Source organism: Mercenaria mercenaria, chromosome 2 (genome assembly GCF_021730395.1).
Source record: "Mercenaria mercenaria strain notata chromosome 2, MADL_Memer_1, whole genome shotgun sequence".
NCBI classification, from domain to species: domain Eukaryota; kingdom Metazoa; phylum Mollusca; class Bivalvia; order Venerida; family Veneridae; genus Mercenaria; species Mercenaria mercenaria.
Window position 1 is genome coordinate 46,132,085 of NC_069362.1, and position 26,083 is coordinate 46,158,167.

Below are 26,083 nucleotides of genomic sequence, written 5' to 3' on the forward strand. Positions count from 1 at the left end.
AGTGACCTAGTTTTCAACCCGAGATGACCCATTTTCGAACTCGGCCTAGATTTCATCAAGGTTATCATTCTGACCAATATTCATGAAGAATAATTGAAAAATACAGCCTCTATCGCATACACAAGGTTTTTCTTTGATTTGACCTAGTGACCTAGTTTTTGACCCGAGATGACCCATTTCGAACTCGGCCTAGATTTCATCAAGGCAATCATTCTGACCAATATTCATGAAGATCAATTGAAAAATACAGCCTCTATCGCATACACAAGGTTTTTCTTTGATTTGACCTAGTGACCTAGTTTTCAACCCGAGATGACCCATTTTCGAACTCGGCCTAGATTTCATCCAGGTTATCATTCTGACCACTATTCATGAAGATTAATTGAAGAATACAGCTTCTATCGCATACACAAGGTTTTTCTTTGATTTGACCTAGTGACCTAGTTTTTGACTCAAGTTGACCCATTTTCGAACTTGGCCTAGATTTCATCAAGGTTATCATTCTGACCAATATTCATGAAGATTAATTGAAAAATACAGCCTCTATCGCATACACAAGCTAAATGTTGACAGACGACAGACGACGGACGCCGGACATAGAGCGATCAGAAAGCTAAAAAAGGCTGAAGTAGGGGCAACCAAGCAGCATGCCATAAAACCTGAACCAACAGAGTTTGAAAAATCTGACCCTACTGACCTTAGAACTTTGAGGTACCTGGTTCTAAACCAAAAGATGCCTGCACCTTACTATGATCAGTCCTTCTGTGAGGTTTGATAATTACAGAGTTAAGTTATAAAGATATAATGAAATTGAGAAGATTGCCATAGAGCTTTAACCAGCACTTTTAAAACATTAGACCCAAGTGACCTTGACCCTTAAGCCACCTGAACCTAAACTATTAGTTATACATGTATGCCCATTACTAAGACAAAACCTTTATGTGAAGTTTGATGTTAAAAGGGGCAGTAGCTAAGAACATGATGGAACTGAGAAACTTGCCATAAACTTAAACTTGAATGAAACAGTGGAATTTAAGGATTTTAAAACAATTCAAGTGCAATAACTCTAAAGTTAACTAAGATATCATGTAATGAGTTGCATATGCACAACTGCCCTACAGAAACCTATATTTGTATTAAATATCACTGATCCATTCAAGGGTTACATAGTTAAGTAGGAATTTATGAATTTTGAAACAATTTAAGGGCAGTAACTCTGCAGTTACTGAATAGATCCTGATGAAAGTTAGAACACACCATCACCCTATAGTGATCTATATTTGTATTAATTTTCATGAACACCCATCAAAATGTTACTTATATACAGTAAAAAAAATCATGTTTTACCAAATCTTATGATGTGAAACAACTTCAGTCTTTAAGCTTGAATCAAATCCATAAAATTACTATTTAGTAATAATTAACTGAGATAGTGAAAGTGCATCATGATATAACCTGAAATTCTTAGTAAACTGGAGCATAATTCATGAAATATTGGTGCAGGAGTTATGGCCCTTGTGCCATATGATGTGGCTGATGAGGAAGTCTGAAGCAAATCCATCAAGTAATTACAGAGATAAAGAAAATGTGCATCAAAAACTTTAACCAAGGTGCGGAGGCGGAATGGATGCGGATGGTGACGCCGTGTCGAGTATGATACCTCAGCATGTGATATACTTTGTTCAGCTAAAATTGAATCTTGAGCTATTTCCATCAATGTAAACATGTCTTCAAAGGGAGAGGTTCAGGGTGTTTTAAGGCTTGTTTTGTAACAAATATTCTATTCATTTTCAAAGAAAACCATCGTGTGAATAATGCACACCTACTCAAATTGCTGACGTCAACAAGAACAACATGGCAACGTTTTGAAAAATTGAAACAAAATGCTTGATTACAGAAAGCAATTTATTTGTATACATGTAAGTAATGTAAATTACTTTGATCAATATCAGCTGTGACAAGATATTCTGTATGACTGCAGATTATACTAAACCGCTCTTATATCCATTGATCTATAACAGAAAAGAACATAATATAACATTGCTGGATATCAAATATATCCATCCATTCAACATTTTCCTTGCCAAATGTTACACCATTGATGGGTTTTTGACAATGTAAGTGGAAAAGTAAGCTAATCTGGTATAATCCCCAACACCCAATCAGAAACCAGAGACGTACAATCTCTCTCCATATTTACAATGGTGCCTGTATTATATACACCCAACAGAAGGCAGAGATTTTCCATTTTTCACCACATTTACAGCAGAGCCTTTATATACAATGATTCTCTGACAACTTCCAACAGAAGTCAGAGATTTTCCATTTTTTTACTATCTTTTACAATGCTGCCTTTATATGTAATGATTCTTAGCACCCAATCGAAGCCTGGGATTTTCCATTTTTTTTACCATATTTACAATGCTGTCTGTATATTATATGTATTGATTTTCAACACCCTATCTGACACCAGAGGTTTTTAATTTTTCACCATATTTAATGATATTTACAATGTTTGTATATATTAGGATACTGTTCAGAACACCTGGTAAGAGATTTCTTTTAATAGCTCATATATATTTAAATATTTAGAAGAAGTCAGAATTTTGACTAAACATAGCCAGCCAGTACTTGCTATAAATCTTAAAAATATTTTTTTTCTGATATTCAAAGCAAACATTTATGCTATGGTATACCAGTAATAGACCAATGCAGCATATGGGCAACAGTAACTGCCACTATAATGTATTACAGTAACTACAGAATTCCAGATCCAATATCTCAACTAGAATGTGTTTAGAGTTATGGCCCCTGAAATAGTCAAAAATGTACATTTTCACCTTGTAACGCACCTAGCTCAGATAGTATTAATTTTTACAGAATAATTATACAAACCGTGTCATTTAAAACACAAGACCATAATATTATGCTTTTATGTCATTTTCTTTGATTTACTGAAAGTATATTTTCATTTAAACTTAAACCATTTTAATCATTATTACACAGTTTTCCCCTCCTAACAGACATTGCAACCATTCCCAACAAAGCAGTTTACACAGTTTTCCCCTCCTAACAGACATTGCAACCATTCCCAACAAAGCAGTTTGAAAGACAGCTATATCCTCCGCCGCGGATAGTGAAACAGTTGATGGTATTGGATGGAAGCATTGTTGTGGTTAAGTATATTTTATCTATTGACTTTGACCTTGAGCCTGCATGGCTGACTCATGGGTTTTGCAGACCATCTCAATAAGGTTATAACACTTCACCAAAGTTTCAAAAAAATTCTTCAAGTAGTAAAGCAGAAAAAGAGGGGACAGGAAATTAAAGGCTCAAACATTTCAGTTGTGACCTTGACCTAGGCATGGGTGAATTTTGAGTTCTGCACAGCGTTTTGGTAAGGGGAGTATTACAGCAAAGTCATATTAAAATCTTTCAAGGGGTTTAGGAGATACAGAGTGGACACAAAATGGAAGACTCAAACCTTTGACCTGGAGTTGTGACCTTGTCCTTGAGCCAACATGGTTGACTCGTGAGTTCTGCACATCGTCTTGAAGACTTGATGGGGTGATCATTTGACCCAAGTTTTATGAAAATCCTTCAAGGGGTTTAGGAGATACAAAGCAGACACAAAATGGAAGGCTCAAACCTTTGATCTTGAGTTGTGACCTTGACCTTGAGCCGACATGGCTGAGGCAAGAGCTCTGCATATCGTCTTGATGAGATGATCATTTGACCTATGTTTCATGAAAATCCTTCAAGGAGTTTAAGTTATATGGAGCGGACACAATTGTTTAAGACAGGCGGATGTATGTACCATTCCTATAGTGTAGTGGGGGATTAAAAAACTGGATAAGGTCATCACAAGCCCTCTGGTGTATTGTATTAATTAAACAATGCTTATAATTTCCAAAATCCATCAGCTGCAACACAACCCTGACTGATAAGAAACTGTTGTAAAGAAAAATATATTAGGCAGCCAATTAGAACTTAAACATTATTTGAGCCGCACCATGACAAAACCAACATAGTGCATTTGCGACCAGCATGGATCCGAACCAGCCTGCACATCCGCGAAGTCTGGTATGGATCCATGCTGTTCACTAACAGTTTCTCTAATAGCAATAGGGTTTGAAAGTGAACAGCATGGATCCTGACCAGACTGTGTGAATGCACAGGCTGGTCTGGGTCCATGTCGGTCGCAAATGCACAATGTTGGTTTTCTCATGGTGCAGCTCAATTTTGCTGGACCAGTCATACACTGCAAACCTAATAACAACTAGAGCTGCTTCTGAGAAAAGCGAATGTCTCCCACAACTGCCTAATCATCTAAATAGCAAGTCAGTCTTTATATACTGTTTACTCACTACAATTCAAGGGCCAGAACTCCAAAATGCCTGGACCAATTTGGCTCATTATCGAACTTGTCTAAGGTCTTATGGTCAAACACATTTTGTTCAAGTTTGGTGAAGATCAGATGAGAAATGTTTAACTTAGAGTGCTGACAAGAGTAAAAAGGCTGATTTTTCGGTAATTCAAGGGCCGTAACTCCAAAATGCCTGGACCGATTTGGCTAGTTATCGAACTTAGCCGAGGTCTTATGGTCAAACACATTTTGTTAAAGGTTGGTGAAAATCGGATGAGAAATGTTCGACTTAGAGTGTGGACAAGCTTTGTGACAGACAGACACATGGACACACAGACTGGAGTAAATCAATATGTCTTCCACACCACTGTGTGGTGGGAGACATAATTATAATACTCTCCAAACTTTGGAAGTACAGTTCATGGGTAGACAACAAAAGATTGCAGGCAAACAGTATATTTATACCTAAAAGTTTAACAATAGTAATATGATATTATGAGGAAAAACTTTTAACCTCTTATAGGAAGCTAGTGTGTAAGTCATCTTTCTAACTAAAAGAACATAAATAACTATCAGACCATAAATAGGCCATAAATAAATGCATTTAAGGATAACATGGTGTAATAGCCACATTTCATATCTTGTAACAGGATGGTAATACTTAAATGAAATTTGGTCACTTTAAAGACATTCAAAATTAAAAACATTTCACCAAGAGATTTTTCAAATTTTATCACTTTTTGGGGAGATAATCGGTATTGAAGTTAACATTTATGCCTATGGGAAAAATTCAATTTCTTTGATTATAAGAATCTGAACTGGTGTTTCGAGAAAATTTTGCAGTAGAAAGCTGCATTATATGATTCTGATACAAATATCAAAAAGAAATCTTAAATTCCCCGTCGGGAAAAGGAGAAAAATTATTTTTTTCTAGTTTTCAGGGGAGATAACTCATGAAAAAAACAAAATTATCACGGGAGGTAATCTAAAGGAAATTTTTGAGAATTTCTGTCACTATATGACTTGTCAATATGCTCCATTTCTATTGTTTGACATTTTCAAACTTACATTATTAAGTTGTATGTATGCTTTTGGTGAAATTGAGGCCTATTACGTGTAGTCATCCTTAAGGGCATTCTCTAATATGGAATAAGGAAAACTTTTTCAGGGTACTTCTGCAAAAAACATCTGGTTATATCATTATTCCAGGTATCAGAACATAAATAGGTCCCCATCATCAGTGTACAATGTACATTCAAGGGCATTTATTTTTATGTAAGAAGGATAGCGTCTAATTAATTAATACATTTCTATGTAACTCATTTTAATTCAGTCATGTTGATGTATGACTTAATTTGATAAGAAATGTTAAAACCTAACTGACCATGTATATAAGTATGGTCCTTGGCTAATATACAACATGTCTAGACCGCCAGCTATCAAAAGGACTAACATTTATGATACTATTAAAAGAACTAATTGTGAAGTTACTTAAGAACATCTCCATCCATGACTAAGTTTTTGGCCTCTGACATCTAAGTATGACCTTGACCTTTGGGGTAGGGGTCTGGGAGTTGCACACGACATGGCAAACATTAATGACTGCTTTATGAGTTGCAAAGTTGCAGCCCGTACAAGCTCTAAAATGACCTTTTACTCCAAAGTGTGACCTTGACCTTTAAGATAGGGACAACACTCTGTCTCATAGAGGTGAGCATTTAAGCCAAATAAAAAAAGATTGCTCCATACTTATCAAAGTTATGGCCTGACAAGCTCTAAAATGGCCTTTGACCCCTAACTTTGACCTTGACCTTGCGAGATAGTAACTTGGGGTTTGCACATGACACTCCGTCTCATTGAGTGAAATATTTATGCCAGATATAAACAAGATTCCTCAGTGCATGTCAAAGTTATGGGCCGGACAAGATCTGACATGACCTTCGACGTCAAACTGTGACCTTGACCTTTGAGATAGGAACCTGAGGTATGCACATGACACTCCCTCTCACTGAGGTTAACATTCATGCCAGATATAAACAAAATTGCTCCATGCATGTCAAAGTTATGGTCCGGACAAACAAATCCAGACAGACGCATGCATGCACAGACACCGAACAGCCATTTGGACGACTATGTCTTCGCTTCCGCAAGTAGGCTCGACAAAAAGTGTCATAATAACATGTATTGAATGAATGAAAGGAAACAGTTCTTAATTTCATAATTATATCGTTATATTTATGGGTGATAAGAAATCAACTTGTAAATCAAAATTTCAAGCTAATTCAATAAATCTATTATCAAATAGAATACTCAAATTTCAAATCTCAATCTGTAAGGGAAGCAACTCTTTTAAAGTTGTTAACTGCTGAACAGTAAATCTGTAAGGGAAGCAACTCTTTCAAAGTTGTTAACTGCTGAACTGTGAAGTTCTGCCCCTTGGTATAAATGGCAATCTAGCTCTTCCAGAACAAGTTTTTTTTGGTCATAAAATCAGTACGAAATCAAAAATAATACATACCTAAATAAAGGGTAGATATTGTGTGTTTTAATCAACCTGGTGGACCGTAGTATCACGACGGTCCTCTGCATTGCTGTGCAGGATATGTATTATATTCGACAACCTGATTTCTTATTCAGTGACCATCTACCTTACATTGTAACCAATGTAGCTGTGAATTAGTCGTTGGTTACAGAATTAAACAATTATATTGCTCTACCTATTCTGCTGGTTTTTTGAGATTACAATTATTTACATAAGCAGGGCCTCCGCTGCCGATCGCCAATGTCGCCATTTGCAATAGTTTTAAGAATTTGGCGCTAAATTTTGCGAACTGGCGAAAATAAGTGGCGCATAGTTTTTTTCCTCGGCATTTGTTTTTTCCGTAGTGATATAAGCGGCCCAAGAATTGGTTCCCGATACACGTGTTTACCTAGACGCTGGTAGTGAATAAAATCGATAACCAGTCTAGGCGGTATATTTGACAATTCGACTATTGAAGTTGGTTGACACTTTGAGAAGATAATTGCGTAATAATGTGTGAATTGAAGATTAATCAGTAATCAAAACATCTGCCAGCTTGTATGTTTGACCTCTGCCGAGAATTCACCAAAATTAACGCCGATTAGGGTGTACTTTATGTGTTGCGATTTTTTACAAAAAAAAGATTGTCATGTTTGTGGCATGCAGTTGTATGACTGACGAATTTTAAATAAGTTCGAAAGATACATTTAATTTGTTACTTTTTGCAAGATAATTTTTGATTCCTTAGTTTTCATAAAAGATTTTAACGATGGATCCGAAAATTAAAACACATCGGCCTCAATTTGCATCCTGGACCTGGTTAATTTCTTTGAAATTGAAATGTTCAGAAACTCGAAGATATCACTTGCTACCGTGGCTTCTTAAAAATCATTAGAAGAGTGTTCAACTCGACCTTATAGAATAGAAAAAAATCCGAATTTTCCTTTCCGAAAATAAATGAGTCCTGAAATATTGGTAATTCTGACATGGATAGATATGATTCTTAAATTAGAGAATGATTTGTGTCATTTTTTATCCAACTACAAATTGAATTTACTTCTACAATAAACTAACGCACCTTCAAAAGTTGTTATTATTCCTAATGAAATTATCTACAATATTTTATTTCTCTATGCACACTATGACAGCCAACTAAAAGAAATAAAAGTGGCTCAGAACTTTGGCTCAAAAATGGCTCTAAAGTGGCTCCAACTTTTTCAAATTGGCGAAAAGGTTGGCGACAAGTATGAAAAACCCAGAGGAGGCCCTGCATAAGTCAAAGATTAACTCCGCCCTGCACAATAGTAAGGCCATATTTTGTTTCTAGTGAAACTGAATCAATATTTCTTATACTTGAACAATCAGCAGTTAAATGGCACATTATCAGTCAGTGTTGTAACTCTAAGAGAATTGTTGCCTTAATTATAACTTCCACAAGTTACATTTGCTTTTTACTCAGCACATTCTCACTCACTTCAGTAAAATATCTTTCACCAGAGTTGCTATTGTTCTAATACCATAAAGATTTAAACTCATTTCATGATTACAAAAAAAATCCTGTGTAGTTTATCAAGTTTCTCTCCATTCTTTGATCATTTAAATTAAAGTTCAAGATAAGGCAAAAAAAATTAATGTTTAGTTTCTCAAGCCACATATTGCAAAATTTAATGAGACAGTGCGGATTTTTTTACTTTGATTTTTTTTATTAACGATATTGCCCATTTTATATGGAATCCAGTGATGTACATCCATTTTTAACACACTTAAAGACATTGCATCTTATTTAGATAATAATTTATAAGAACAATACTTGTTCTGAAAGTTGCATTTGGCACTCAATATATTCTGAGAAAATTACTATATATATTAAACAAGAAATTGTTGAAGCATGGACACAAGACGAAATGGACGACAGACAAAATATGATCACAAAAGCTCACATTGTCACTATGTGACAATTGAGCTAAAACAAATGATCTATTAAAAGAAACTGGAATGAAAGCACCATGAAAGTTTGTATGTAATATGTTTGATGATGTTTTTCAATTTGTGTTGACAGGAACACTATGGTGGAATGTTGGCAGATTCAACCCATGTCCGGCAGCCCATATTAAGCCTGGGTTCGTGGTGTAGGGGATACAGTCCTGGACTTGTAATCTCTGAAACCTCTGACTAAACAATTGTCCAGGGAACAGTCACTTTGGGTCCAAACTGGACCTGAAAACTAGCAAGAGCTGTCACAGGAGACAGCGTGCTCGACTATTTCGATGCTGGATATTGAAACTAGGCACATTTGTTGAAGCTTGAGCTGTCACTGGAGTGTTTAATGTCTCCAACGTGGATGAAATATTGGAATGTGTCAAAAGTATTAAATAATAAGAGAGATAAGGATCAAGTGAATCAAAACATTAAATATTAAGTATAATTCTTAGCAAAAAGGGGGCATAATTCATAAAATAATGATGCAACAGTGATGCACCTTGTGTCATGTTGAATCAAATCCATTTTGTAATAACTTGAGATATAGTGAAAATGCATCAAAATTAACCTTTAATTTTAAATAAAAGGAGCATAATTCATGAAAAAATTGGTGCCAGAGTTATGCACCTTGTGTCATATGATGTGGGTGATAGCTGGGGTTCCACTAGACCTGAAAACCCAAGAGTCCCAGGACCCTTGGGTCCATATTTTGAAGGGTCCTTTTCCAAAATACAGGAGTCCTGTCCCAACACGTCGATACAATTGACTATATTTTCTTATATAGTAATACTACGTAATAAATAGTTAATAAAACAATAAAACCAAGAACTTGTTACAGCATAATAACAATGTCTGTTTCAGGTCATATAATTTCATATTGTAAATTAATATTTATCAAAATTCATGTTAATTCGATGAGGTTTTTCTTCAATATTTTTATTTTTTTAACAGAAAAGTGCTAAAACACTCTGTAAAAATGTATCCAAAACGTACTATCCGGATACTGATACACTTTCGGAATGTCGCCTGAATGTTGTTTTTGTTCACTTATTCTTAACTTGGTCCACTAAGGTAAACCTGAGATAATTCCTCAAATAATGATGCTACTTTTCATTAAAAATTGCATTGAAAGTCAGTTTTTTCAGTGAATTTTGAAAAAATTGCATATGTCATCGGGTGTAATTAGAATCCTGAACGGACATTTTAAACTTATTTTTGCTTTCCAAATTCATTAAAATTTGTGGATTTTCTTGTTGAAATTAAGGTTTGATCACTAAACAATGGTCTAATTTAAAGTTTGCATGAAGAAATCTTGCAGGGCACTTTTCACATGCTCGGTAATCAGCTGGTCGCTTTAATACAGAATGATAATTTAATAATTGGCGCCTTTTTGACAGTACACAATCAATACGCTTTATTAATTAATCTTAACACTTCATTGATTCTCATTACCTATGTGCACTCGCCGTGACATAACTTGCTGATAAAGAAAAATCGGCCAGGCATGTCCACAGGATAAAGGGCGGGATTTAGCAGAAGATCAAAGGCAGGAGGCATGACCGCGAGTGTTTATTTTGAATACACGTGTTTATCGTGGACATAGTTTTACTGTAGGAAATGAATGATAAGAGGAAGGATTATCAAAAGAAAATGCCTCCTGGACCCGAGTGACGCACAGGCAATTATCATGCCGGGTCCTTTGAGCGTCTTTTGAAAATCTCCCGGGTCAAATGGAACCCATGTGATAGGGTGGAACAACTATTTTAAGTTTGAATCAAATCCATTCAGTAATAACTGAGTAAGAGTGAAAGTGCATCAAATCTTATAACCTGAAATTATAAGTAAAAAGGGGGGGGGATAATTCATGAAATAATGGTGAAAGACTTATGGCCACTGTGTAATATGATTTGAGTGATGATGTTGAACAACTATTTTAAGTTTGAATCAAATCCATTTAGCAGACATCCCAACTCTCCCGATCCGATCGGGTTTCTCCCGATTCTGGTTGTAAAACCCGATCACCCCGATCAGAACTCTGAATCTCCCGATTAAAAAAACAAAACAAACAACATAAACAACAAAAAACAAAAATTATGAAATAATCCACTTCTTCGCGCCTATCTGATACTGTATCACTACTGACGAGTCTGTAAACAACAGCTTTCGGATATTTTCGCACCTTATTCTACCCTTGCTGATTATTGTTTATTACACGATTTAACAAAGCCAGGTGTTGAATAATGTGTCATAATTGAAATTAAAATCCAGACATTAGATATCTAATTAAATTCAATCAAATTTAGATTAGAAATTATAGACAAGACAAGACAAGACAAGACAAAATTTTATTATGGTAACTTGTACACATATTGGTACATCGTTATATACAAACAAAATTGTAAATGAAATTCGTATAAGTCAGTGAACTAAACACATAAGTAAGAAAATATATACAAATATGGCATTATTTTTTTGTAAATATTATGGAATCGCCAAGTTAAGACAGATAAATTGAATGAAATGTGTGTGTATACATTTCTATGAATTTTATCCACTCGATAGAAAACATTATTAACTTTAAGTGGAGAATGTAGCAGTTTTTAATTGGAAATACCTAAATACTATGGATTAAATATTAACTTTAAGTAAGGAATGAAACATTTAAATCATTAACAATAAAAGTATGGATTACTACATTAAGGTAGTCGTTACTAGGGGAGGCAACCCATGCATGAATCTTATACTATTTCCTTTATTAAAGTAATGAAAAAGTATTTAACCGTTTCAACATGGTTTCAAAGGGAAGACCTTTAAACTTTTAAAGTGTCCTGTAAACGCAACGCACGTCGTATGAATAGTTGGTTGATCATTATACTGGCTTTACCTTTTTCTGTAACTTTTTGAAATCGAAAGTAGATGGTCGCCGAGTCAACCTGCTAGGTTTTAAAAAACATTTCTCTTTAAATCATTTTGATAAGAGGAAATGTCATGGTAAATTTTAATATCACTTACTATCAAATGCTGTTAAACTGTCTTTGCATCATCACAATTTGCCAAACACATCCTTTTAACTGGAGATTTAGGCAAATGTCTACTAAAGTGTAACAATACCCGGACTGCCCTCCCAGTTATGATCAGAAATTGATTGTTGTGAGTATCCCCGTAGATGTAGATGTAGACATTCAATTTTGGATAACAGGATTTTGATCAATAAAAGGAGCTAGGGGTTTTAAATACTGGTTGACAGGGATGAGAATCAAACAGTAAATTTTCTATTGCTTGAACTTTTATTCTTTTAGCTAGCTCTATATACATTTTGTTTTTACAGTTCTAACAGCTGCACTGTTTGTCATGTAAAATTCCCCTGGGGAGTCTTCTTTCCAACAAAAGAAATAAAAGTGCAGGTTTAATTCTCAGTGGTGTTTTGAATTTAAACATAGTGCTTAAAGTGCCATAAGTATTTAATTTTGCACAGAAGGCTTCATGTATTATTGTTCCAAAACATTAAAAATGCATGAATAATAAGATATAGACAAGTGAATTTTTTTAAGACTAGTGATTTTATAAGGGCAAATAAGTTTATATTATCATTAGATTTGTTAAAAGTTAGATTCGTTATCATGAACATAATTACCGCGGTATAAAATATCCCACTTGAACACCTCAATCTCCCACTTTGGAAAGCAAAAACTCCATCTTGGCATTCAGAAAAAGTTGGGATGTCTGATTTAGTAATAACTGAGATAGAGTGAAAATACACCAAAACTTTAACCTGAAATTCTAAGTAAAAAGGGGGGATAATTCATGAAATATTGGTGCCAGAGTTATGACCCTTGTGCCATATGATGTAGGTGATGATGTTGAACAACTATTTTAAATTTGAATCAAATCCATTTAGTAATAACTGAGATAAAATGGAAGTGCACCAGAACTTTAACCTGAAATTCTAAGTAAAAAGGGGGGATAATTCATGAAATATTGGTGCCAGAGTTATGATCCAGTAAGCCTACTGATTACCAGATCTCTACCGGTTACCAGACCCCTAGCCATTGCCTAAGAGTTTTGGCTGTTACAATACCAAAGAATGAAAACAAAAAGATGTTGATGTTATAGATAATTAGAAGAAAATCCTGAATATTTCAAGACACCTAACACAATTTTAACTAAGTTGCATACAACTTGTATGACAGCTACATTTACAACTTAAAAACAAACAAAAAATTCTATCCGAATATATAGCACATCCGTTGGTACGTCTAGGAATAGTCATTTTGTAATTTTACTACAAATTTGTAAAAAAAGTTTGAGTAAAAGATAAAGTATAGAATAGAACAGGGTATTATTTTGCAACCTACATGCAAAGAATGGGCGTCCATATCTGATTTACTCGCCATTCTTTTGTTTTTGGCAGGTAGTCGTTGTCGGGGCTTGTCGAACGGTGAAGACCGTGTAATCTACTTTTCATGAGAAACTAAATGTCTATAAGCTACACGAATAGGTATAGAACGACAATATGCACATAACTTGAAATGAACGACCAAATGGTCCTTAATACAGTTGAAAACACAGAACAAACAGCACGTGCAAGCATGCAGACAGAAATGTGTGTGTGAAACAGGAGAGGTGCATACACGATTACTTAAATATGCATCAGGTAAGCAACAGATACAGGTATACATGCACATGTTTTTAAATCCCTGTTGTCTATATATGTTCTCAATTTTTAAAAATATGTTTGACCAAGAAATGATAAAAAGTATTTTAAAAATCTTTACACCTTTTTTGAGGCTCAAACCACTAATAAGCTTTCAAAATAAATTAAAGCAAAATGGCGGACATGTTGTTTATATTTTTGCAGCGAGCAATTTTCATGATTTTATAGTCTTTGATGGAACTTTGAGGGACGAGAATTCTACTGGAGTAATGTAAATATGTCACATTAAAAATGTATTGGATTTATTAACCTTGTTTGTTTAATTACGTTGACTGAATGATGAATCTTATGAACTATGACAACGAATACTAATGAAATGTTACGGTCCGTGGAGTCAAATAAACTAAAATAGTTGTAAACTTTCGTATGACACACGTACAGATCAATTTGCTCTATCCGCATGTATGCACGTGATGAAATAAAGCTGAGAAGTCCCAGTATGACCTAATATGGTGTTTAAATATACCTTCAGGAGTGGTGCTTTGAAATTTCACCAAACGACCGCGCATGAGAATTAATTAACGTCGCGCGGGTGGAATTTATAAAACAGATTTTTTTTCAAGAATTATAGATATACAAAAAATAAAGGCAATTATTATGTTATTAAAATGTAGCCCCATATAAAAGCAAATGTGTTGATTATAATTAGCAACAAGAGCGGACATAGTGGTCCTGTGTTTGACTACAAAACTAGGGATCGTGAGTTCGAGCCCCCGCTTCTCCAACTAAAAAATACAAACATTGGGATAAGAGTTCCTTGTATGGGTGCTTTACACCTGGCACGCTAAAGAACCAGGGAAGCTTCTGGAATTGTAGAGTCTTCTTATCTTGCGCTATCCTCCCACTAAGATTACTAACAGTCTTCTGGAGGAGTCGCCTATATGGATTACCGCTGGCGACTATACATAAACTTACATACAAACAAACATAATTAGCAACGGTCTTTTGTGGCATGGCAAATTGTGTCAGTTGAAAGATATTGAGACAGTGCATTCACCATTAATTGCAATGTATATCTTGCGTGGCAGGTAGACGTTTTGACCAAGATTGAACGGCCACCAAAATAGCGTGCATGGACGTATCAAAAAGCACCGATCAGTGCACGAGCAGGTATCAATGCTAAAAACTAGAAACACCATGAATTCATGGTTAGCAACAAAAATCCATATATTGGATGCGTGCATCTCTACCGAGTCTAGTGTACTCACCTCACTTATATGTGACTGAAACAATGAAACGCACTTTCACGTCATTACAAACACATTTTCACAAAAATCTGGAAAAAAACGAAAAATTTTGCATGAAGTTTGATTTATTCTTTCAAGTCTGTTTTTCAACAATAAGTAAATCAGACTTTGCCAACTCTGAGCAAACCCCAAAATGACGTTTGTATGGACGCCGCCATCTTGTAATAGACGTACAATTTACATCTTTCTGCGACGCTTATCTATTCAGAGAATAGGAACTATTCATTTTTTAATTTGACCGTTTTTGTACGTTTTTGCTTTGCATTTAAGTCGCATTGGGGATATTTTTTGTACTATTCTTGGAGCATTTAGGTGAACTCTTTGGCTTATGTGACGATCTATCTAATGTAGGTGCGTCTAGATCTTGGCTGAACGTTATGTGTAGTGTCAACTAAGTGGTTGGTTTCCAGCTTACAAATCTACAAGGGTTGATCCAAAAGTAATGTCAGTGGAGCCATAAAATATGTATTATAATAAAAAAAAGAAAATAAAAATTCCTGCGAATGTACCTTGATCTATTTGCAACATTTTGTAAAATTATCATAAAAATATTGCTAACTTGTCGAGATATCGACATGTATTCATACTTGAATAAGCTTACATCTTGATATAAATTTTATAATAGTATATCGATGGTTACACGCACATTGGACGCAGTGACATTACTTCTGGATCAACGCTCGTATACTACTCGTTTGTGAGTTTCCCCCTTACATCCATAAAAAAGGGGAATTCGGAGAAGTTTTGAGTGTCAGAATGTATCATTTATATTATGGACTCGTGTGGACTTAAATGCAGAATCTCCTACATATTTGAAAAAATTCAAATATGCACATGCGAGTTGCTTACCATTAAGATGCTCCTAGTTAAACATTATGTCAAAAGCAAAGGAGAATACCGTACGTTGGTCATGTGTGTAACAAACAGAATAATGTATAGTATTAAAAGTGTGCACTCAATTAGCATTAGTGAAGATTTCACTGTAGTGCATGTAACCAGTGCAAATTTAACCTGAAAAAAACCATTTAATAGCTGACAAGACGATTTAGCGATTCTCAAACATACCGGATTGTTTAGGGGATTTGACAGATTGTTTCTGGTAACACTTTTAAGTGCACGTTTTATTTTCATGTATTTCATTAATATTCAAAATATGTTAAATACGTATTTTCTTTAAGTCACCTATCTGTGTGAAGTGAATATGTTGAAATAAAAATGTGCACGAGACAATAACTTGTATTGGACTCTCCAAACCTTTGCTTGTACATTTCCTTCAACACGTGGGTATGGCAGGGTGGTTAAGGTCGTACGCTGTAGACTTAAATCAGTTGCCCCTAGCCTATGTGGGTTCTATAGTCATTCTCGGAGCTCCGAAGTTGGTAAAATTATTGTATGTGAGGAAGTTATTTAGAGTCCACCTGCCTTTCTGCTTTTATATATACCCTGGTGCATAAATTAGCCCGAAACTTACCAGGAGTGACATATTGGGTCTTCCTCCATAATCTAAAATTAGAAATAATCTTCAAATTCTAATTTCAGCACGTCCATCGACAAACTCGGCTTCGGAACACGGCGGTATAGATATGTAAAATTTATATCAGCTAAGGACAATCTGTATTAAAGTGAAATGCAAAAAAATAATATTTTTTCGTCTTTTTAACATGCGTAATTAAATTCCTTGCTTTATTATTTACAGTTAATTTTCAAACAGAGAAAATTGATGGCATTGTCAGCTTTTATAGCGACAATCATTCCTGTATTCATCGGTCTCAAATCTGGCGCCTGTCGGCCGAACACGTACATAACCACTGGCTTCGGCAATAACCAGTTTGGAACAAAGACCGCGTACTTCTGGACGTATCCTGAAAGTGAACATGTTAAGAATAAATTAATGAAAATAACAATGGACGGACGCACATGTAACGCTGTACATGTAAATCTCGTATCCAGACATGGAGCAAGGTATACTAGTGTAAGAGACATGCGCTCGTTTACGGCACTTCAGCAAAAACTTAAACACAATTTCACAAATCAAACGTATGACTTCATTAATAACTGGGTTAACAGGTACCCTGAGGAAAAAGAAACACTGATATCTGCTCTAGGAGAAAGAGAAATGGCCTATCTTGGAACGCATTTTGGAACGGAGCTTCATGATTTGTTAAACGGGACAGTATCTACAGACGGAACTCCGACTTCAGTGCAGTTCGCCGCAACACGGAAGACGCGGACACAAGAGAGCGCCAAATATTTCTTTAGGGGTTTGACCGACGTACTATTAGGACAAAACTTGACAAGTGTAAAACCTTCAATCAGAGACAACATTCTTCGTTTCTTTGACAACTGTAAAAGGTACGAGCAAGAAACTGCCGATTTGAGCGAACAAGCAAAGTTTGAAAGTGGACCTATATTTCAGAAAGTTGTCACCGATATTACAGAGAGACTCGGTACAAACGTTTCCCTTACAGTTGGTAAGTTACCGCAAGTTCTAATTCTAGTGCAAAGATATGCTATTTCATATATTTTAGTTTTGCCCTTACGGTTTTATCAGTTGCAGAATTACACATTAGAAAGAAAACATTTTTTATCACATGCTTGTCGTCGTGGGACTGAAAAAAGGCCATTGTATAATTTTGGTATTACATTAGTGTAATAATGTAAGATTCCTTCACTGGTTGTAGGCGCAGATATCCAGGGATTTCCGTCTAGAGCAGAGCCTCACATGTTATTATTTTATTCAACTCGCTTAATAAATTCAATATGAAAAGGCATGCAGTCATGTAATACCCTCTATGAATTTTTGCAAAGAGCTTTTCCAGACATAAAGTGTGGTCCGTCTGATTTGTGAATACGACTATATTTGAAAAGTTTAAATCAGTTTCCTTGAATGGGTACAGACAATCATTGAGATATTACAGAACTGAATTCTGATACTAGATTTGACTGATACTGTATAAACCTGTAACCCTATGAGGGAAACCGCCAACACATAGTTAGCAGAAATGTTGATGTTTCAGGCGATGTGAAGATGATATACAGGCTTTGTGCTACTGAACTAGCAATCAGGAATAATGCTGACTGGTGTTCTCTGCTGACAGATGCTGATAGAGACGTGTTAGAATATGACAATGATATCAAAGTAAGTCATGATGACGCAAACACTGAGCGAGTTTAGCTCACGGATTAGTTCATATCTTCATCCTCTAGGGCAGGGTCGACTGGTTTTCGGCTTGCAATAGTTGTACAGAACCAACAAGCTTAACTCGAAGACTTTTTCACTTTTATAATTGACTCGTTTGCGACCACTAAACCCCCCTGCAACGATTACCTTCCTTCCTTGCTGACAGATGTTAGGATATGACGAGTATGGTTATCGCCAGGGTTTTAGTTTAATATGCTTTTTTGTTTTAGCTCTTTTGTGATGAACGCTTCAGGCTGAATTCTGTTTTCTTGCTGGACCTTGTTAGTGAGCCTTATGAAGATGGTTGATCAAAAGCAAAGAAATGTACCCTCGGTTTACAACCCACTCACTCCACCCAGCTCCAGTTTTTAAGTGTATTTAAATACATGAGCTACTACTTGCTTGAATCACGTATATATTGTATGTGTCGATTTGCAGGATTGTATAACAAGATGGTATGAACATAAAATAACGGGACAGATGTCTTGTCCATTTGGAAAGGACATATTTACTTCTATGGACAAGGCTATAGCTGGAAATGACCAAGGTTCAAGGTAATGCGTTTTGATGTTTTTTTACACCCGATTTCTACTTGAATAGCAAAAATTCAGAATAACCATCTTTTTATGAAGTACATGTATTCTGTTAACAAATTAGATTAATCATTTAAGATGCAGCATTTAACGTGTAAATTATTGACCTATCTGGCATTTTATGTTAACGCCATTTAAATCATGTAACTACTTTGTGCATTTGTGCGTTCTTAAAATAGTTTTTTTTCTCCATGTCCATATTTTATGCCGTGCAGCTAGAAAGGCAAAAACATGTAGACACTCTCCAAAAGCTTAGCCCTTATATTTTGTCGTTTACAGTTATACGAAAGGCATGTTCCAGTTCGGACATTCAGACACGATAACTGACCTTGCAGCCGGTTTCGGTTTATTCAATGACTGGGACTCGCTAAGGGCAGATAATTATTACGCCATGCAGAACAGAAAGTGCAGAGCGTCCATTCTAGATCCTTTCTCTACTCATTTTGCTTTCGTTCTCTACAATTGTGGAGGCGCTGGGATAGACAGTTATGCCCTTAAACTTTTTTTCAATGGTAAATCCATCTCTATTCCAAAATGCAACAGCGAAGCATGCTGGTACAAAGATGTCAGACTGGGTTACAAACAATTTATTGATGGCTGTGACCTGGACAGCATATGTGCAGTTCAACACACGCCGGATATAATAGGTTAAAATGAAACCTATTCTTAATACGTTCCATTAAGAGCTAGTCTTTTTTATTAAACCCATTTTTCCCACCTAGTTAAAGTGCTATTAGAGAGGTATAGACCAGTGTCCGAGATTATAAAGCCGATTATGGAGACCAGTCTCAGACTGCAGTCATGTGATTGGTCCATTTCAAGGTTAAGTTCAATCAGATCCTAAGGTTTTGAGACTGGTATTTTAACTTTTGGCTCAAACATAACTTCTTAATATTGTGATACATAGAATGTAGATATATAGTAAATATTAAAAATATATGAATCAATAAAATTATATGTTCAATATATTTGTTTTACGTGCGGGTACTGTAGACTTTGTAATATTTGCAATGTATTATTTTCGCTAATATTTGCGAATCAAAAAATAAACATTGGTGTTAAGCTGGTCTGCAGTTTAGTTTATATTAATTTATTTTAGCTCGATTGTGATGAAAACTCAAAGTCGAAGTCATACAGATTGTGCACTCTTTAGACGAGGTGTTAATTCACACTCTGAGTCAAATCATTAAAATCTCATTTAAACATTATGAATTTAATGATCTGTTGATAAGGACCAAAATTTTAGTAACACTTTCAAAACATGACATCCGGAAGTATGTTTTATCTTCGGAATATTACAAAATTATTTCGTCTTACGCATTAAGTACAGGATTTTCCTGCAAAATTTAGATCAATATGAAACACTCGCCATATCTTCTATTACATATTAATTAATAGTTAAGATGATGTAAATAGTTTTGCGTATTTCCAGGAAATCTCTTTATTATCTTCATAACAAACAGTTTGTAATCTATATGCGAAGTAACTAAGAGAAATTCAGATATTCATAATACATGATGAATATGTCATCATCATACGTATTTGTAAACAGATACAAAAGCTATGAAAAGTTGATGAAATGTTGTTACTGGGACAAAAGAGTTATGACTGGACATGTATACATATACGTCGAAGAATTAATTTGTGACAAATTAAATTTAATTTTTGTTTTTTATTTGTAAAATGTCTTCACGAATATACATTTTTTAAGTTTACATAATATTTGAATATAGGTTTGTTGAGAAAATTGATTTACGTTAAAGTGCATGTTTGATGAAAATTCAAATTGTGCGATTTTCATATCTCTTTTAGGACAATGACTCATAGTTTTTAATCATTTTGTTGAATTTTAGAGCAATACATATTCACTTAAATCATTTGGAGACACAATGGCAAATTCTTTTGCGATATTTACATACGTACAAATTACTGAGACGCATCTGCGTGACATTGGTCTTTACTTCTTTGAAAATAACCACCGAGAATTAAACTACATGTATTAGCATGTAGTTAAGTAAGGTGTAATTGTCCGAGACAAAGTTAGTCTTAAGTTGTTGGGGTTTTTTACATTTTTTATTGTCAAGTCAAAAGTTTACATAAAATAAAATAATTGTGGCCTTATTCGTATTGTTGAAAATCTTTTATTATATTCAAACGAACCAGATATGCGCTGAAACTTCTTTAACAATTTACATCTACATCTTTCTGCGACGCTTACATATTCAGAGAATGGCAACTATTCATTTTTTTAATTTGTCCGTTTTAGTACATTTTATTGTTTTGCATTTAAGTCGCATTGGAGTATTTTTGTACGATTCTTGGAGCATTTAGGTGAACTCTTTGGCTTATGTGGTGAACTATCTAATGTAGGAGCTCTAGATCTGGGCTGAACGTTATGTGTAGTGTCAAGCAGTAAGCTAGCCTAATTGGTTGATTTCCGGCAGACATCTTGCCGATTTCAAATCTACAAGGGTTGATCCAAAAGTAATGTCACTGGAGCCATAAAAATATGTATAATAAAAAGAAAATAACAAAAATTCCTGCACAGGTACCTTGATCTATTTGCAACATTTTGTGAAAATATCATAAAAAATATTGTTTACTTGTCGAGATATCGACATGTATTCATATTTGAATAAGCTTACATCTTGATATAAATTCTATAATAGTATATCGGTGGTTACACGCAATTGAACGCAGTGACATTACTTTGGGATCAACCCTCGTGTACTTGTTTCCATCCATAAGAAACGGAATTCGGAGACGTTGACGTGAAGATAGACTTAATGCAGAATATCCAACATACACTTTTAAGTTTATAATGTATTCAAACAAATATGCACATGCGAGTTGCTTACCATTAAGACACTCGATCCTAGTTAAACTTATGTCCAAAAATGGCAACCCTCACAACAGCAAAGGAGAATGCCGTACGTCGGTCATGTGTGTAACAAACAGAATAATGTTTAGTATTAAAAGTGTGCACTCAGTGAGCATTAGTGAAGATTTCACTGTAGTAGAGATTAACAGCTGCATGTTACCAGTGCAAAATTTACACTATATATATAAAGTTATCTTGACCTGAAAAAAATTATTTTATAGCTGACAAGACGGTTTCAAAATTTTAGTAGCGATTCTCAATCACACTGGATTGTTTAGGGGATTGGACATTTCTTTTTGGTAACATTTTTCAGTGCAAGTCTTTAATATATATATATATATTTCATTATGTTCAAAATATGTTAAATGTGTATTATGTTTAAGTCGCTTATCTCCGTGTGAAGTTAGTATATTGAAATAAAAACGTGCACGAGACAATAACATGTTTTAGACTGTATAAAACCTTACGAGTACATTTCCTTCAACACTTGAGTATGGCAGAGTGGTTAAAGTCATATACTTGCCTCTCGCCGCTGTGTACTCGGAGCTCTTGGTAGAATTATTGTTTGCGAGGAAGTCATTCAGAGTTCGCCTACCTTCCAGGACCCAACAAATTCATGGTAAAATTGATACACAGCACGGAACTTTTTGAATTGCGCATGATATATTATTATGTGTGGTCAGTCTCTGCAGTGTTTGTTGTTTTTGTGACTTTCGATTTGTGATAATAATAGTCTAGCGAACAAGTTCGCCAGCCTAAAAACCGTGCAACTGCTTAGTTATTGTTATTCAATGTCGACCTTTTCTATAACAATGTATTTATAGCTAAATTATAATACGGTTAGTAGTATAGGTCTGCAGTACCTTTTCAGTCACGTAAAAATGATATTTCTACGATATAACGAACGTAAGTATTTATTATCTCTATACTTCGTTTTCGGCATGGGTGGTTCCAATACTCCCGCTTTCATAGCTTTGGTTATTGATTAATCACCAACAAGCAGTTGAAATATCCGGGGTTTTTTTTTCATGAAATTGGGGCCTGGTATTATATTTACCTTGGTGAATAAATTAGCCCGACACAATACCATGAGTGACACACTGGGTCTTCCTCCGCAATCTAAAATTAGAAATAATCTTCAAATTGGGAAATAGATTTTTGTTTTGCATGTTTTGTTGGCGAATAAAACACGTTTTTTCCCGTTCAGGTTTGTCGTAATTAATCACTCAGGCCGATAGATTTTAGTTTTGTGTGCTTTGTTGTCAAATAAAACACGGTTTTGAGTTCTGATACATGGTAATGTAATCACGATGGCCAAAGGCCTGAGTGATTAATTAAGACGCATCTAAACGAAGCACGCAAAACTAAAATCTATTTCCATTATAACACGTTCGAATTACACGAGGAAGGGATACTAATCTAGAATCATTTTTAGGCGGAATAGCCAAAAGTAAGTCATTTTGCGACACGTGTTTTAATCAACAAGACAAGACAATACACAGTAGAATTATTCTTTGTTTATATAATAGAAAATCTTAAAGGTGTTAGAATTCTAAATTCAACACGTCCATCGAAAAACTCGGCTTCAGAACATGGTGGTAAACATGCTAGAGTTATCAATTATAGGCAATCTCCTATTAAATTGCAGTACAAATTTTTTTTTCGCTTTTTTAACATTCGTAATTAAATTCCTTGCTTTATCATTTACAGTTAATTTTCAAACAGAGAAAAGTGATGGCATTGTCAGCTTTTATAGCGACTATCATTCCTGTGTTCATCGACCTCAAATTTGGTGCCTGTCAGCCGAACACATACATATCAACTGGCTTCGGCAATAACCAGTATGGGACAAAGACCGCCTACTTCTGGACATATCCTAAAAGCGAACATGTCAAGAATAAATTAATGAAAATAACAATGGACGGACGGACATGTAACGCTGTACATGTAAATCTCGTGTCCAGACACGGAGCCCGGTATACTAGTGTAGAAGACATGCGCTCGTTTTCGGCACTTAAGCAAAAACTTAAACACAATTTCACTAATAAAACGTATAACTTCATTAATAACTGGGTTAGCAGGTACCCTGAGGAAAAAGAAACACTGATTTCTGCTCTAGGACAAAGAGAAATGGCTTATCTTGGAAAGCATTTTGGAACGGAGCTTCATGATTTGTTGAACGGGACAGTATCTACAGACGGAACTCCGATTTCAGTGCAGTTCGCCGCAACACGGAAGACGCGGACACAAGAGAGCGCCAAATATTTCTTTAGGGGTTTGACCGACGTACTGTTAGGACAAAATTTGCGTGAAACCTGCTATAAGAGACAAGATTCTTCGTTTCTATGACAACTGTAAAAGGTACGAGCAAGAAACTGCCGATTTGAGCGAACAAGCCAGGTTTGAAAGTGGACCTATATTTCAGAAAGTTGTCACCGATATTACAGAAAGGCTCGGTACAAACGTTTCCCTTACAGTTGGTAAGTTACCACAAGTTCTAATTCTAGAGCAAAGATATGCTATTTCATATATTTTAGTTTTGCCCTTACGGTTTTATCAGTTGCAGAGTTACACATCAGAAAGAAAACATTGTTTATCACATGCTTGTCGTCGTGGGAGTGAAAAAAAGGCCATTGCATAATTTTGGTATTACACTAGTGTAATAATGTAAGATTCCTTCACTGGTTGTAGGTGCAGATATCCGGGGATTTCCGTCTCGAGTAGAGCCTCACATGTTATTATTTTATTAAACTCGCTTAATAAATTCAGTATGAAAAGGCATGCAGTCATGTAATATCCTCTATGAATTTTTGCAAAGAGCTTTTCCAGACATAAAGTGGTCCCTGACTTGGTAATTACGACTAATTTAAAGTTTAAAAATAGTTTCTATATTGGTTTTCAGTTAATCATTGAGTATTACAGAACTGAACTTACTCTGTACTAGATTTGGATGATATGACAAAGATAACCACTGTCAGGTAAACCGCAATCTTATTTAGCTCCTGGATTGCGCCAAACCAAACCTGCCAGATACTTATGTTAAATACATGGCTACCACAAGATGTGATACATTAACTGAGGTATATTTTTGTTGTAATGTCTTGCCGCAGGAATTAATTATCTAACAAGAGTGGTAGTGAACATAACAAAAATAACGGACAGATTTCATTGTCCATCTTGCAAGTACCTTGTGGATGCGGATATGACAAATATCATACTGTCAGCTAGTGATGTTCTTTATTAGCGTCAAAATCATTTACATGGAAATGATATTACAATTGTTGCGTATATAAGAGTAACTAGACGTTCTTGTCATGAGACTATTTTGTAAGACAAGCATTGAATGATCACTAAGTAGTTTGATAGAACGATCACTTGATGCAAATTGCATACCATCTTTTTATAAAGTACATGTAAGTTCTGTCAGAACTATCTAAAAGAAATTAGTTTAAACATTAATCATAAAGGTCATAAAGGATACAGTATCTTAACATGTAAATTATTGACCTCGTTTGCCTTTTATGATAATGTCATTTAAATAATGTTAAGATATGCTCAAGAATTGTTTTTAAAACTATATTAACTACTTTTGCCTAGATGTGCGACCTCATCTCATGTCCATATCATATACGGTATAATTATTAAAATAAAATACATGTAGACACTCTCCAAAAGCTCAGCCCTTACAATGTTTTCGTTTACAGTTATACGAAAGGCATGTTCCAGTTCGGACATTCAGACACGATAACTGACCTAGCAGCCGGTTTGGGTTTATTCAATGACTCGGACTCACTAAGGGCAGATAACTACTACGCCATGCAGAACAGGAAGTGCAGAGCGTCCATTCTAGATCCTTTCTCTACTCATTTTGCTTTCATTCTCTACAACTGTGGAGGCACCGGGATAGACAATTATGCCCTTAAACTGTTCTTCAATGGTAAACCCATCTCTATTCCGAAATGCAACAGCGAAGCATGCTGGTACAAAGATGTCAGACTGGGTTACAAACAATTTATTGATGGCTGTGACCTGGACAGCATATGTGCGGTTGAACACACGCCGGGTGTAATAGGTTAAAATGAAACCTGTTCATTAAGAATTTGTCTGTCTTATTAAACCCAATTTCCCCCACCTAGTTAAAGTGCTGTTAGAAAGGTATAGACCAGTGTCCGAGATAATAAAGCCGATTATGGAGACAAGTCTCAGACTGCAGCCATGTGATTGGTCAATTTCAAGGTTAATCTCAAAATCAACCAATCAGAACCTAAGGTTTTGAGACTGGTCTTTTCACTTTTGACTCAAGCATAACTTCTAATACTGTGATAAATAGAATGAAGATATAGTAAATATTGAAAATATTCATTTTCGAATCAATAAATTATGTGTCCAATAAGTTTGTTTTACGTGTGAGTACTGCTAATATTTGCGAATTAAAAAAATAAATATTGTTGTTCAGCTGTTCTACAGTTTAGTTAATACTAATCTATTTTAGCTCGATTGTGATGAAAGCTTTACGTTTATTTGAAACACTATCGAATCTGCATCCAGGAAAAACCTTGGGCCTATGATCATGAAAGTTGATAGGGCGGTTTGCAATGAC

The 26,083-nt window shown here is 35.2% G+C and overlaps 3 protein-coding genes across 3 annotated transcripts in view; 2 read left to right on the plus strand and 1 right to left on the minus strand.

Moving 5' to 3' along the window:
- Positions 1-13,332, minus strand: part of LOC123563878 (bifunctional 3'-phosphoadenosine 5'-phosphosulfate synthase-like) — a 43,122-nt gene extending 29,790 nt beyond the window's left edge. The window contains exon 1 of the mRNA XM_045356982.2: positions 13,223-13,332. Within this exon, the coding sequence (XP_045212917.2) occupies positions 13,223-13,261 (39 nt within the window). The 5' untranslated portion in view covers positions 13,262-13,332. The remainder of the gene's footprint in view (positions 1-13,222) is intronic.
- A 28-nt stretch (positions 13,333-13,360) lies between these two features.
- LOC123563879 (multiple inositol polyphosphate phosphatase 1-like) lies at positions 13,361-19,254 on the plus strand. Its single transcript, XM_045356994.2, has 5 exons — positions 13,361-13,521; positions 16,525-17,299; positions 17,846-17,967; positions 18,448-18,563; positions 18,882-19,254. The coding sequence occupies exons 1-5, from the start codon at positions 13,513-13,515 to the stop codon at positions 19,252-19,254; spliced, it is 1,395 nt and encodes a 464-aa protein (XP_045212929.2). The 5' UTR covers positions 13,361-13,512.
- Positions 19,255-21,687: 2,433 nt separating this feature from the next.
- LOC128545930 (uncharacterized) lies at positions 21,688-25,944 on the plus strand. Its single transcript, XM_053525577.1, has 3 exons — positions 21,688-21,782; positions 23,194-23,822; positions 25,188-25,944. Exons 2-3 carry the CDS (start codon positions 23,218-23,220, stop codon positions 25,558-25,560), a joined length of 978 nt encoding a protein of 325 aa, XP_053381552.1. The 5' UTR covers positions 21,688-21,782; positions 23,194-23,217; the 3' UTR covers positions 25,561-25,944.
- Positions 25,945-26,083: the final 139 nt, after the last annotated feature.